The 16,508-nt window shown below is 43.7% G+C and overlaps 1 protein-coding gene across 8 annotated transcripts in view; it reads right to left on the minus strand.

Annotated features, from left to right (window-relative positions):
* The window catches only part of nrg1 (neuregulin 1), a 162,465-nt gene that overhangs the window by 18,638 nt on the left and 127,319 nt on the right, over nucleotides 1-16,508 (minus strand). For 7 of the 8 annotated variants that reach the window (XM_041897447.2, XM_041897445.2, XM_041897446.2 and 4 more), the window contains one exon: nucleotides 1,213-1,351. In XM_041897447.2, the coding sequence (XP_041753381.2) occupies nucleotides 1,213-1,351 (139 nt within the window). Of the gene's footprint in view, nucleotides 1-1,212; nucleotides 1,352-16,508 lie in introns of those variants that run through there. The other variant, XM_041897452.2, reaches the window with a different exon arrangement.

Below are 16,508 nucleotides of genomic sequence, written 5' to 3' on the forward strand. Positions count from 1 at the left end.
GACAGTGTTTCCTCCGACACATTGGTGCGGCTGGCTTCCGGGTTAGGCGAGCAGTGTGTCAAGAAGCAGTGCGGCTTGGCAGGGTCGTGTTTCGGAGGACGCATGGCTCTCGACCTTAGCCTCTCCCGAGTCCATAGGGGAGTTGCAGCGATGGGACAAGACTGTAACTACCAATTGGATATCACGAAAATGGGGTAAAAATCTCAAAAAATGGGGAAAACACTCAAAAATATAAATATGAGGGACCATAAACCATTGCACCTGAGGGAAGCTCTAAAATAATTTGAATGTCATTATTTCAATGTAAAAAAAAAAAAATGAAATAGAAAACCTTGATTATTTTTAAAAATAATCTAACCAAAACAACCTTAAAAAAATCACTAAATCGCTCAGCACCTTCCAAAAAAATTAAGCCGACACCTTGGCTTTGCTGTAAAAAGACCTGCCAACTTTCCTCCGATTTCCCGATGAAGACGAGGCAGTGTTTGATGTTGCCAGGTTCCGTTTTCGCCACAGAGCTGGTACAGCTCTACAATGAAACTTGGCGCCTCAGGGACCTAAATGCCACCACATCTCTGGTGCCTATCATATCATTTTACATTTTAGTCATTTAGCAGACGCTCTTATCCAGAGCGACTTACAGTTAGTGAGTGCATACATTTTCATACTGGCCCCCCGTGGGAAACGAACCCACAACCCTGACGTTGCAAGCGCCATGCTCTACCAACTGAGCTACAGGGGACCTGTATCAGGCCTAAATGGCACCACATCTCTGGTGCCTATCATATCAGGTATAAATGGGTCTTGACAACACAGCATTCTCACTTCAAAAATAAATATTAAATAGATATGAAATGTTATGCCAGCATCTACCGTACTAAAACAGTATAGTAGCGTTCTGAAGTCGGCACTGGCAAACTTCTAGAATGATCCAACGTGGGAGCACAGTTAAATATAAAGAAGTAGCAGCAATAAGCCATCAGGAATTGTATCAAACATCAAGTCAAACATTGTCAGCATACTATTTATTGTGTGGTGTGGATGCTGTGTTTGACGAATTATGCGGAAGCACAGTCAGTCTGTTTAAATATGAGGAAAAAGCAGCTATAAGCCATCAGAAATTGTATCAGTTAAAACTAAGTCAAAAACAGACAGCACAGTATCCAGTGGGTGGTGTTGGTGGAAATGGTATCGTGTTTCATCATGTTCTACCTGCAGAGGAACTTGGTGCTGCCGGGGGTGACCTCCAGGGTGAAGCAATCCCCTCCGTTCACGCAGTAGTTCTTCTCGCTGTCGCTGCAGGCCGTCATATGGCTGGAGGTCTTTGCTGCAGGGGTGGTGCTGGTGGCAGCTGTAGGAAAATACCAGGGGGTGATTAGCGGGAGAGGAAATGGACCTAGGCATCCTAGTGGAGCCCTGGGGGGTGTTCAGCTGAACACTAGCGCTTAGCACAAAGCCACTATGGTCTCTCTGTGTGCTCGGAGTACCGTGATTTATACCCGTGCCCTTCGTTACAGCGGAATACAAAATGACTGGGAAGATAATGGTAAGAGATATAGTAAATCAAACCTTCGAAACACACGCAGCCAGGATGTGCTTATTGACTACAGCTAGAATATATCTGCAAAACACTCTATCACACATACACCTTTATAACTAAGTTGTACATATTAACACAAATCTTTACAAAACACACCTATTTCGGTAGAGTGATCATTTCAACAACTCAAATATGAATGTGCTATTCCAGAGCCCAATAGTGGGAGACAAGTCCCGAAACAATAATGTAAGACATTAAATCCCACTAGCATAAACTTTCTATAAAGTTGAAAAATGCAACAATAAAACAGAGACACTAAAAGCAGTGATAAAACTCCAACATTAATAAGACATCTCTGAATAAAAGCTATCAAGAGAAAAAGCCTACCCCAAGATCGCATGACTTGCTTTCTATCTAATTACTTTAAACCTAATTACATTCACCTATAATTTCCAAAAGTTCAAAATGCATTTCAGAATGGTAATCCTATCTTCAATAAACAAGCATTCAAGTTAGAGCAACCTGAGCTCACCTGTGATGTTTCTGAAAAGTCTCGAAATGTGGAGACTCATTTCTCCTCTTCTGCCCATTGGAGCAGCTCTGACCAGTGCCGTCCCAGTAGATCAATAGGTTGGATTTCTAAGCAGTGTGTCTGCTGGAGGTCTCTAATGCCTCTCCCCACTACCGGTCCTCACCAGGCTGCACTGCTTTAAAGCCCCATAAGCATTTTAAATAAGCACTTTCCTCCCCCCTTACCCTCCGTCTCATCCGGATGTCACTTCTGGCATCGGAAGTCTTTACGCATCGGAAATGCAACAGACGCAACTCCCCGGCCGAAAAGATGTCAGAGCTCAATGACAGGGGGGTGGAATGAGTTCTCGCCTCTCGCGAAACAAAAATGCAAAGCGTAATCAAGACACCTGTCAGAGCGAGATTGTGTTTGTGACAAACAGGCATACTTCCTGGCTCTCGTCAGCCTGACGGTGAGTAGGGTTAAAAAAACGTCCCCGTCTCGGGCCGTGAATCACCAGCCGGGCCGTCTCCGTCTCAGAGCCTGTCCAGCACCACAAGGGCGGAAGGAATGTGTCTTCACATACTAATTGTCAGCTTAACGACCACTTTTTCACGCTGGTTAATTCCAGTCAGACGAGGTGAGCATTGTTGCACATCATTTCCTCCTTTTAAAAACCCTCCCCACCCTGACGTGTTTTACTCCCACGTTCCCATCCAATGGTAAGCGGATCGTGACCCGGATGCCAATGTGAACCGTTTAGGGCCCATTGGCGATTCCGTTTGATTCTGGCGTAGTGCCGTTGCCTGTGTCTCCTTCCTGACAGACAATCGAGTTAACTCGTAGATTATTATTGAGACAACGTCATGATTTCATAGGTCACAGACCCCATCAGGTAACCTCTTGTACCGAGAGGCATTACAATTAAATCTCCAGGGGCCATACCGCTGTCTCCCAGTAAACAACTGACGCTGGTTGAATAATTGACAATGCAACATATTGCTTATCTTCCCCAAATCAAATTACTTGCTATGCCACCATTAAGTCTACTGCATGCAGCAATAGGAGCAGAACATCAATCAAAAGTCTGAATCCTCCTTTTAATTCTAAAAAACAAATGCATGCTCCCCTCTGCATACTGATAGACTGTAGCTAATATATGACAAATCATTTCTCCTCAAAGACAACGTGATGCAATTACATTAGGGATGAAACAAGCAACACATTTAGAATATGACACACTTAACAAATCAAGTAGGCAAGTCTCCTAAAACAATGACAAGTGCAGAAATGTTGATAGAATTTGCCTTATTACCCTTCATAAATGCCAATCATTCCAACAATATGACCCTCAGAAAACGTTCACCAACTTTCAGGGGCTAAACTGTGGGGCAGTTTCTATTTGAACGTTTGAAACATTTTCAGCACTGCAACTACAAGACTGGCAACTTAGCCTACCTAAGATTCCTCGGTTAGATATGGGTAATTGGCCAGTGAGAGAGGGGAAAGATCTGATTGCCATTACTGACCTTTTCAGCTTTTATTTGGGACCTTTCAAAATGTCACCCAGCTATCGATACAAACCCCATTCCTGCCAGTGATTTAATCAGCAAAAAAGTCTGCATTGTTATCTGAAATGCATCAGAACATTTTGAATACATTAGAACCGGCAACGGTAAACATTCAGTACAAATCAGTCACCACACGCCTTACTTGCAGAGGCTTGTTCTTAAGCCAATGTCAAAACAGGGAGAAATAGGGTTTGAAATATTGTTCATATTGCAGCAGAGGCTTAATGAGAGAAAAGAGGGCGGTGGAGGCTATTTTTAACAAGGGGTTTTTAGTTACAATGCTGCAGAGCTGAAGCTGCATGTTTTTTCCCAATCGTGTCTGATGGAAGCAGGCAGTGGAGGAGATCGATTCAGTTCCATTTCATTTTTTTTTTTTTGCTGGTGAATAAGAAACCCAAAACCGGGAAGCAGAGACACTGCATAATGGTGTAGAGCCAACAGTGTCTGGTACCCCTCCTTCACCGGCCCTTTGGGCCAACGGCAGGCTGGTGGTGGACCCCTCCTTCACCGGCCCTATGGGCCAACGGCAGGCTGGTGGTGGATTTTTGCCGACCCAGCAGTCCACTGCGGCGGACGCTGTCTGAGAGGGCAGTTTCCCCTAAGTGTGATCAAGGACAGACCATAATGCATTGCGCCAGTGGACCTCTGTCTCGTCACCTCAGGGACGCCACCAGAGGTTAGAACTCGGTCACCTCAGACACCATTGCAATCATTCGCCACGTGCAGAGAACATAATGCAACATGGGATACTACTCTTGCCTACTACACTGTGGCAGCACAGAATGTAGGATGTGATCTCTGGTCATTTGGGAAACACTGAACATGGGCTATAACATTACGCAATACTTAAAATAAGCTGTAACCTACAGTAGGTAACAGATCATAATTTTACACATACACAAACTGGGCCCAAAATAAAGACTATCATGTAGGCTGTTTTGTCATGTTAATGAGAGCATCCCAACGGCCTGATGGATCATAGTTTGACAAGAGAGCTGGGCGATATGGACAAAAATCCATGTCCCGATAAATTGACAAAATGATCACGATAAGTTTATAACATTAATGTGCACCACAGTTATTTTTGTATATTACCCTTAAAACTACTACTACTGGTTTGATGGTTGTAGCTACCAAATTGTCCCATTAACAATCACCCATTTTAGCAAACTTATTTCATTTCAAACGTTAAATTACTCTAGTAAAGGTTCCTTATTGTAGTGAACAATATCTGCAAATGTCCACGATAAGTGGTCGGCATGGAAACCCAGCTCTAGTGTTGAGTAAATAGAAGTACAGTGCCAGTGCAGAGTACGACTGGAAATAGCTGTTTAACTACAATGATGCAGGAACATGTAGTAGATAGTTGAAATCAAGGCTGGGTTTTAGACATTAAAAGGTCCAAATGCTGCTGTTTTTATCTCAATATCAAATCATTTCTGGGTAACAACGAAGTACCTTACTGTAATGGTTTTCAATTAAAATGGTCAAAAAGAAACATAAATAGCTTCTTAGCGAAGAGCAATTTCTCAAGCAAAAATTTAGCTAGGACTGTCTGGGAGTGGTTTGAGTGGGGAGGGGAAAACTGAAAATGTGCTGTTATAAGCAAAGAGGTGTGGAACTCTTTCTTATTGGTCTATTAACTAATTTACCGCACGGTGATGTCACCAGGAAGACCAAAACTCCCTCCCACCAAAACAGGCAGACATTTTAGGCGGTCTTTTCGAACAGCTCTTACATTATCATAATTTTCACATGATTATCCCAACCTCAGTGTGGAAATATATATAAAACACAGGAAAATCACGTTTTTGACTGCACTGGGCCTTTAAGAAACCCTAAAACATTAAGACCAATACTTGATGAAAATAACTTATTCTCTCATGGAAATTGATTTTCAAAAAATAGATTTTCAACTAGAAGGCTGAAAGAGCAAAATGTTAAAGCAACAATCTTGTTTCCACATTAATGGCATTACTAAATTGGTTGAAATCAATATTCTATTAATTTTTCTGCTGTCAAGGATGCTTCCTTTTGCATAGATCGATCATAATGTCTGCTCCGAGTATGAGCGCAAAATTATTACCATCAACTGATATATATGCTGCTATTTAATACAATACTATATATATATATATATATATATATATATTATATATATACACACTTACCAAAAAATATATGGGGGATTGGAAATGATGAAGACAATTACATTGATGATAGCCACAATCTTCAATATTAAACCTGTTCTACCCCCAGAAAATAAATAAAAAGATATCTATGCTGATATTTAATACAACCACCCTCATTACCATCAACTGATATCTATGCTGATATTATACTCATATTTACTATTGCATTTATCCATTACCATCAACTGATATCTATGCTGATATTTAATACAACCACCCCCATTACCATCAACTGATATCTATGCTGATATTTAATACAACCACCCCCATTACCATCAACTGATATCTATGCTGATATTTTTTTAAATCACATAATCAAAAGAATGTTGGATTATCAAGACTCTTAATGACCTGAATGAAATGAGCCAGATGGATTAAACATAGTGCCAGACTCCCTCCCAATGCCAGACTCCCTCCCAATGCCAGACTCCCCCCCAATGCCAGACTCCCTCCCAATGCCAGACTCCCTCCCAATTCCAGACTCCCTCCCAATGCCAGACTCCCTCCCAATGCCAGACCACCTCCCAATGCCAGACCCCCTCCCAATGCCAGACTCCCTCCCAATGCCAGACTCCCTCCCAATGCCAGACTCCCTCCCAATGCCAGACTCCCTCCCAATGCCAGACTCCCTCCCAATGCCAGACTCCCTCCCAATGCCAGACTCCCTCCCAATGCCAGACTCCCTCCCAATGCCAGACTCCCTCCCAATGCAAGACGGACGTTTCAACAGATGGCAAGCAGAGTGTTTCCAGCAGCTTTTGGCTAACGACTGGGATCCCCTGTAGCTCAGTTGGTAGAGCGTGGCGCTTGCAACGCCGGGGTTGTGGGTTCGTTTCCCACGGGGAGCCAGTATGAAAATGTATGCACTAACTGTAAGTCGCTCTGGATAAGAGCATCTTCTAAATGACTAAAATGTAATTAATCAAGCAGAGTAAGGGGTGCTGACAAGGCTGCGTCCCAAAAGGCACCCTATTCCCTACATAGTTCAATACCTTTGACCAGGGCTCTGTATAGGGAATAGGGTGCAATTTGGGACGCAGCTAATAAATGTGACATATATAACACAGTGTGACTGGCCATTATGGAGTGGACAGAGCTACGGCATCAAACTTTTAATGAGGCACCACCAGTATTGTTTTCACAGCGCTTTGTTGAGTATCCTGTCTAAAAAATGAGTCTCGAAAGACACGGCCTGACTCGTAGGCGCTCACGACAACGTTCACGTCGTAATCATCACTGATCCATTACAGTTTGTTTAAAGGGAGTACTTTGGGACACACACACATACACGACCCTGTCACTGTTTGTGCAGCAAGGCCACCCTCTCCTCTCCCCTGATGGGCCAGTCCCCTGTGTGTGTTTGGCAGTGTGTGCCTTCTGATGAGGGACTGGTGAGGACGGATGACCAGCAGGCCAGGTGTACCTCTGGTGTGTGTGTGTGTGTGTGTGTGTGTGTGTGTGTGTGTGTGTGTGTGTGTGTGTGTGTGTGCGTGGGCACTGGCCTATCAGATGATTGATATCACCACAGCCAGGCCGATGTCTACAGGGGAGGGAAATCAACATTGGCTGGATGGGACTACACAACCATGACGGATGTTACTATGACAACTTAAACATCACCGGGACCAATCTACTATGACAACTTAAACATCACCGGGACCAATCTACTATGACAACTTAAACATCACCGGGACCAATCTACTATGACAACTTAAACATCACCGGGACCAATCTACTATGACAACTTAAACATCACCAGGACCAATCTACTATGACAACTTAAACATCACCAGGACCAATCTACTATGACAACTTAAACATCACCAGGACCAATCTACTATAACAACTTAAACATCACCAGGACCAATCTACTATAACAACTTAAACATCACCAGGACCAATCTACTATAACAACTTAAACATCACCGGGACCAATCTACTATGACAACTTAAACATCACCGGGACCAATCTACTATGACAACTTAAACATCACCGGGACCAATCTACTATAACAACTTAAACATCACCGGGACCAATCTACTATGACAACTTAAACATCACCGGGACCAATCTACTATGACAACTTAAACATCACCGGGACCAATCTACTATGACAACTTAAACATCACCAGGACCAATCTACTATAACAACTTAAACATCACCGGGACCAATCTACTATAACAACTTAAACATCACCAGGACCAATCTACTATGACAACTTAAACATCACCGGGACCAATCTACTATAACAACTTAAACATCACCGGGACCAATCTACTATGACAACTTAAACATCACCGGGACCAATCTACTATGACAACTTAAACATCACCGGGACCAATCTACTATAACAACTTAAACATCACCAGGACCAATCTACTATAACAACTTAAACATCACCGGGACCAATCTACTATAACAACTTAAACATCACCAGGACCAATCTACTATAACAACTTAAACATCACCGGGACCAATCTACTATAACAACTTAAACATCACCAGGACCAATCTACTATGACAACTTAAACATCACCGGGACCAATCTACTATAACAACTTAAACATCACGGGACCAATCTACTATGACAACTTAAACATCACCAGGACCAATCTACTATGACAACTTAAACATCACCAGGACCAATCTACTATAACAACTTAAACATCACGGGACCAATCTACTATAACAACTTAAACATCACCAGGACCAATCTACTATGACAACTTAAACATCACCGGGACCAATCTACTATGACAACTTAAACATCACCAGGACCAATCTACTATAACAACTTAAACATCACCGGGACCAATCTACTATAACAACTTAAACATCACCAGGACCAATCTACTATGACAACTTAAACATCACGGGACCAATCTACTATGACAACTTAAACATCACCGGGACCAATCTACTATAACAACTTAAACATCACCAGGACCAATCTACTATGACAACTTAAACATCACCGGGACCAATCTACTATGACAACTTAAACATCACCGGGACCAATCTACTATGACAACTTAAACATCACCAGGACCAATCTACTATGACAACTTAAACATCACCAGGACCAATCTACTATGACAACTTAAACATCACCGGGACCAATCTACTATGACAACTTAAACATCACCGGGACCAATCTACTATGACAACTTAAACATCACCAGGACCAATCTACTATGACAACTTAAACATCACCAGGACCAATCTACTATGACAACTTAAACATCACCGGGACCAATCTACTATGACAACTTAAACATCACCAGGACCAATCTACTATGACAACTTAAACATCACCGGGACCAATCTACTATAACAACTTAAACATCACCAGGACCAATCTACTATGACAACTTAAACATCACCGGGACCAATCTACTATGACAACTTAAACATCACCGGGACCAATCTACTATGACAACTTAAACATCACGGGACCAATCTACTATGACAACTTAAACATCACCAGGACCAATCTACTATGACAACTTAAACATCACCGGGACCAATCTACTATAACAACTTAAACATCACCGGGACCAATCTACTATAACAACTTAAACATCACGGGACCAATCTACTATGACAACTTAAACATCACCGGACCAATCTACTATGACAACTTAAACATCACCAGGACCAATCTACTATAACAACTTAAACATCACCAGGACCAATCTACTATGACAACTTAAACATCACCAGGACCAATCTACTATAACAACTTAAACATCACCAGGACCAATCTACTATAACAACTTAAACATCACCGGGACCAATCTACTATGACAACTTAAACATCACCAGGACCAATCTACTATGACAACTTAAACATCACCAGGACCAATCTACTATGACAACTTAAACATCACCGGGACCAATCTACTATGACAACTTAAACATCACCGGGACCAATCTACTATAACAACTTAAACATCACCAGGACCAATCTACTATAACAACTTAAACATCACCAGGACCAATCTACTATAACAACTTAAACATCACCGGGACCAATCTACTATGACAACTTAAACATCACCAGGACCAATCTACTATGACAACTTAAACATCACCAGGACCAATCTACTATGACAACTTAAACATCACCGGGACCGATATGGTGATGTGGTCCCGTGTGGTTCAACTGGTAGAGCATGGCACTTGCAATGTCAGGATCGCGGTTTTGATTCCCGCTGGGGCCACCGATACAAAAATGTATGCACTCCCTACTGTGCCTTTGGATAAAATAATCCACTAAATTTACATTTACGTCATTTAGCAGACGCTCTTATCCAGAGGTGTGGACTCGAGTCATGTGACTTGGACTCGAGTCAGACTCGAGTCATGAATTTGATGACTTCAGACTCGACTCGACAAAATGTACAAAGACTTGCAACTCGACTTGGACTTTAACATCAATGACTCGTGACTTGACTTGGACTTGCGCCTTATGACTCGAGAAGACTTGCTACGAGGACTTGTAATGACTTGCAAAGGCTTGCTAAGAGGACTTGAAATGACTCGAAACTAAAATGTAGGACTTTGGACTCGACTTGAGACTTGATGGCTTTGACTTTTGACTCGACTTGGGACTTGCCTCATCTTTGACTCGACTTGACTCGGGACTCGAGGGCAAAGACTTGAGACTTACTTGTGACTTGCATAACAATGACTTTGTCCCACCTCTGCTCTTATCCAGAGCGACTTACAGTTAGTGAGTGCATACTCGTTTTTTTTATAGTGGAATCGAACCCACAACCCTGGCGTTGCAAACGCCATGCTCTACCAACTGAGCTACATCCCTGACGGCCATTCCCTCCCCTACCCTGGAAGACGCTGGGCCAATTGTGCGCCGCCCCATGGGTCTCCATGGCATATAAATGTTCAGCTAGTGACTACAGTAATACGAGATCACCTCGCAACCAACCTGAGCAGAGGGCAACACATTGGCTTGCGAATGGGGAGGGGGGAGGGGGAGGGGGAGGGGGGGGTAGATTAATTTCCTTATAAGGAAATGCTTCCTGTCAGTGATGGAGCCTTGAGGCGAATATCTTCCAGTTCAATAAATTGCTTCTAAGCGTTGAGTTTAAAACGCTGGGTTGCCTTGCATTGTTAATGCAGCCTGAAGCTGTAAATCACAGTCACTTCAAATTCCAGTCAGAAAAAACACACCCAGGGGCAGCATTCTGATTAAGCTAAAAATACTGTTTTCTGAGTTAATTTACACCCATTCTTTCAATTTTGCACCATAACTAATGATGGTGAAAGGAAAAGGTATTGGATAGATAGGATATATTCCAATGGCTGTTGACAGACTGCTACGGACCCCTTGGTGTCTGTTTAGTCAACAGCCCAAATGGATCTCTCTGACCAATGAAGCGGTTTATAATCATAACCACGCCCCTCATACCCTAGGGTTGGCTTAACCATCTGCTTCTGGGGCCACAAGTTGAACCTATGGATAATCTATTAGACACACCATGGAGATGCCGTGTCTGGGCCGAGGACTTTTTATTTTCTTATCCAATAGACGCTTTTAAAAGGGCTCCTCTTCAGAGGACCTAGCTACTGAGGAGTGATTATAGTTAAATGTATTAGTGAATAATACGGTATGAGTTTCTAGACTTTTCTCTAACTTCCACTGGCTAAATTAGGTGTCCATTTGGGCATAGTGCCCACCCATATATTATCTTTGCTATATAAATGGTATTGATTTGATTTGTTTGACACCACTTGCCAAGGTCAGAGAGGGTACAGTACATTGGTTGTGAGTAATGAAACACTTCTGTGCCACACTTCACACTACTAATAATTACTGGACCAACGCTCTAACGTCAAGGCTTCGTGCTGCCCTTTAGGGTAGGGGAGGGAATGGCCGGCAGGGATGTAGCTCAGTTGATAGAGCATGGCGTTTGCAACGCCAGGGTTGTGGGTTCGATTCCCACGGGGGGCCAGTATAAAAAAATATGTATTCACTAACTGTAAGTCGCTCTGGATAAGAGCGTCTGCTAAATGACTCAAATGTAAATGTAAATGTAGTGGTAGTGGCAGATATAATTAATTACACAAGTGCATGTGACAACGTAACGATAAGCGTATATAGTACATTGTGTAAGTGATGAATATTCATCATAATCCTTGGCAATGTCCAACTAAACATTCTAGAAACAAACACCATGTTGCCTATAGATTTAAAATGGGTCCTTAAAGCAAAATGATCAGGCTCAAGAAGAGTATTATGGGATATCTATTTCATCTCGAGCCAACCCTACATCGCTAGCTACAACATACAGAAAACTTGTGACATGCTTGTAGATAAGAGTATCCTATCCACAACCCACATCTGAGCACCAAATGACCTGCTTATCTGCTCTGTTAGAGAGTAGAGAGGAAGCCCATTGTCTCAGACCACATCCTGTGTGTGTGAGGCTACTCCTGGTTATTAGGTTCACAGTGCTGGAGGCTACTCCTGGTTATTAGGTTTACAGTGCTGGAGGCTACTCCTGGCTATAGGTTCACAGTGCTGGAGGCTACTCCTGGCTATTAGGTTCACAGTGCTGGAGGCTACTCCTGGTTATTAGGTTCACAGTGCTGGAGGCTACTCCTGGTTATTAGGTTTACAGTGCTGGAGGCTACTCCTGGCTATTAGGTTCACAGTGCTGGAGGCTACTCCTGGCTATAGGTTCACAGTGCTGGAGGCTACTCCTGGCTATTAGGTTAACAGTGCTGGAGGCTACTCCTGGCTATTAGGTTCACAGTGCTGGAGGCTACTCCTGGCTATAGGTTAACAGTGCTGGAGGCTACTCCTGGCTATTAGGTTAACAGTGCTGGAGGCTACTCCTGGCTATTAGGTTCACAGTGCTGGAGGCTACTCCTGGCTATAGGTTAACAGTGCTGGAGGCTACTCCTGGCTATTAGGTTCACAGTGCTGGAGGCTACTCCTGGCTATTAGGTTCACAGTGCTGGAGGCTACTCCTGGCTATTAGGTTAACAGTGCTGGAGGCTACTCCTGGCTATTAGGTTAACAGTGCTGGAGGCTACTCCTGGCTATTAGGTTAACAGTGCTGGAGGCTACTCCTGGCTATTAGGTTAACAGTGCTGGAGGCTACTCCTGGCTATTAGGTTAACAGTGCTGGAGGCTACTCCTGGCTATTAGGTTAACAGTGCTGGAGGCTACTCCTGGCTATAGGTTAACAGTGCTGGAGGCTACTCCTGGCTATTAGGTTAACAGTGCTGGAGGCTACTCCTGGCTATAGGTTAACAGCGCTATCATCTGTTTTAAATCAGCAGTGTCATATGATCGGCTAATTACTCTCATGAGGTCTTCTGTTTATTTCCGGTCAGGGTTTTGTGTACAGAGATGAGAAGCCTCAACATATCAAAGCTGTTGACAAAGTCTCCCTGAGAGACTTTGTACTTTTGCCTCGCCAAATACTGGCAACTACGATTTGATGTTCTGATTGCTAATATCAAGACCATACAGAATATGACAACGAATGTATTCGCCTCAGTTACGATCACGCTACCAATGTGAATTTTTTTGATAAATGTATTTATTGGTGTGAAATCCTTCAATTCATCGTAAAACAAGTATGAGAACGAACACCGACAGCCACTCCATACACATCACTTGGAATGCAACAGACTTTCCACAGAGTCCTATTTCAATGCTCTAGCGCCTCCGACAACAACCTCATCTCAGGTCTATGAACCCTGCTCGTGCTGCGGATGTGCTGGTTGAGGGAGAGACGGATGGAAGCCTTGGCAACAGCGCAGCAGTCCTCCCAGCCAGTGTGTGGAGGCCTCCAGGGCTGCTCTTCTACCAGCAAGCTGTTGAGTCATTAGGGAGACCGGCCAACCTGATTGCTCTCTTTATTCTGGCCCCGGGGCCTCCTGCAGCGCTGCTTCCTGTTTAGACATACTGAGGCCTCCCTGACTTGACAGATTTGAACAAGAGGATGGCTCTGAAAAACCAACGGGAGTCTACAGAGAGTCAGCTGGGGGCGAGCCCAGAGAAAGGCATTGGGGAAGAGGAGCAGTTTTCGATGGTTACTCAGCTTGGGGGGTTTCATGTACTGTATCGTCTAGACTCAGCAATGGCTAGAAATGGACAAAAGGCTGTGAAGGATGACAATCAACATAACTGACAATCTCCATCTTACAACTAGATTTCAGGTTTTTCAGAAATCCCGGTTGGACGATTCCCAGAATCATTAAGGAATAAGAAGGAAGGGCATCGTCCAACTGGGAACATTTTCAGAATTGTTCAACCCTTGATGGGAGTGAAGGAACCGGAAACTGTCAAAGATTAACAGTGGATAGCGGAGAGCTTTGCTCTACCGTGTATCCTTAAATCCCCCCATGACTATGCCCTTTGTAAAACAATATGTATTTGGTCACTTCAAAGCCCTGAGAGAGCGAGAGACACTTTGAAGATACTTGTATGATAATTAGGGACTAGCTGAGCCAAGAGGCAAAGTATTGGAAGGGTATTGATTTTCCTTTAAATATTCCTGTCAATGATTAAGTGGCCAACTTTGCAGTAGTGATTAATTAGCCCTGGCTCCAAAGTAAAAACTGCCCATTACAGGAAGATCTTTAATGGTCTTTAAATGCTAATCCATATTGTCATTGAGAAAACATGTCTCAAGGCTGAAGGGAAATCTTAAAATATGGCTGGCCACTTACATCCTTCATATCTCTGCTTGTAGGCAGAAAATGACTGGATTCAGTTAGACCCAAAATAACATCCTGGGTTCAAAGAGCGCGCTAAGCTTGATCTTGGGTTTGACGTGGGACTGTTTGAATGCATCACCGTGAATCATGCACTGGCTAAAGAGCTTGTCCAGTTTCACCATTGTTGCATAATGATGATGTATCAGGACTCTCCCTCTCCAAAACTTGCATTGACATGCACATCATATTTTGAGAACACATGTCGTGGATATGCGAACCTTAGCAGCCCCATCGCTCTTTGCCATCTCTGGATTAGGTTGAAATCCTGCTTGATCTACAGGCCTGACTAAACTGGATGTGTTCTCTTCCAAGAGCCTTTCGCCCACGGTCTGACTGACACCCACGGTCCGTCCCTGTCCTCCATCCCCTCAGGGCTGAGGGGGATTAGACCAGGGTCATGTGGCAACAGGGGTCATGTGGCAACAGGGGTCATGTGGCAACACTGAAACCGGAGTAAGAGGATTTCACGGAAATGAATGGTCTATGGTCACGGACCTTATTGCTGCTTATCATTATTATTATGATTATGATTATTATGATTATGATTTACTCTTATTGAACCAATTAAGTTGATTGAGACACTTATTTACAGCAATGGGGAAGAATTGCATTGGCGAGGTTAGGGGCTGAATGAGCCGATCTGAAGCCAAGAATTGATGCACTAATAAGTTGTCTTAAAAAATAAAAATACATTTTTCATGGAGCTTTGATTTTAATGATAAACTTTTCCAGCACTTACTCTCACTTGAAAAACACCAGGGTAATGGAGGCAGAACCATGTGGAGGCAGAACCATGAGGGGATTGTGGAAACGGAGTGACTGGGGACTTAATTTAAGAGGCTATGTTTGATGAAAGCGATTCAGACAATCAAAATGTACTTTGTTGTGCGTGGACCCCTGGACACATACAGATTTAATCAAGTGAGTGATAGGGGGCGCTGTTGGAAGCCAAGGATGTAGCACGCGTCTCCCTATCGCTCCTGAGTTAGTGACCAAATTTATATATTTAACTTTGCAAAACTGCATACATTTCTGTTTGCCCAGGCGTCTGAAGAGACCCATAAACAACTCAGTTCAAGTTTAATAAATTTAAATTCGTAATGACATCAACCCGACCAAAAACAGAGTCTGCAAGAGCAGGCCGCAACAAGCCTGCAACTTCTCCCGACTCACCCCCCGCCACCGAACGCTACCAATGCCGGCCCCACGGAAACACTGACTGTGGAGATGCTACAATCCGTGATAGGCACCCTCAAAGCCGACATTTTCGGAAAAATTGACTGTCTCTCTACCAACCTCAGGTCAGAGATATCAACGATCAAAGACGAGCTTAAAAAATCTATCGAGAGTATACAGAATAAGCTCGACGCACATGGGGTGACTTTTATCGGATTTGGAGCGAGGGCTACAGACCACGGCACTCGCATTAGCGAGCTAGAGGCTAGCGTCGGCTCATTGACAACTAGGGTGGCATTCCCTCGATAATAGATGCGAAGATATGGAAAGTAGAATGCGGAGGAACAACATTCGTCTACTGGGAATACCGGAGGGAGTGGAGGGCCCAAGACCCACGGAGTACATGGCCCAGCTACTTCAGGAGCTGCTCGGGCTAGAGGAGAAGCCATTGCTAGACCGGGCTCACCGCACTCTCGTAGCCGACCCAGGGATGGAGAACCCCCACGACCATTTGTCATCAGGGTGCATTTCTTTCACGTCCACAACGACATACTGAGAAGATCGGGAGAAGCATCCCCTCTTCTACATAAGGGTAAAAGAGTCTCGATATTTGCGGACTACACAACAGCTGTGGCTAAGAGGCGGGCTAGCTTTGGAGCTGTGAACGCCAACTACACACCTGCCCGGGCGTGAAGTTCGGCCTCATCTACCCTGCGGTTTTGAGACTGACTTTACCGGACGGTTCCATGCACAGATTCG

This window comes from Coregonus clupeaformis, chromosome 15 (assembly GCF_020615455.1).
Source record: "Coregonus clupeaformis isolate EN_2021a chromosome 15, ASM2061545v1, whole genome shotgun sequence".
NCBI lineage: Eukaryota > Metazoa > Chordata > Actinopteri > Salmoniformes > Salmonidae > Coregonus > Coregonus clupeaformis.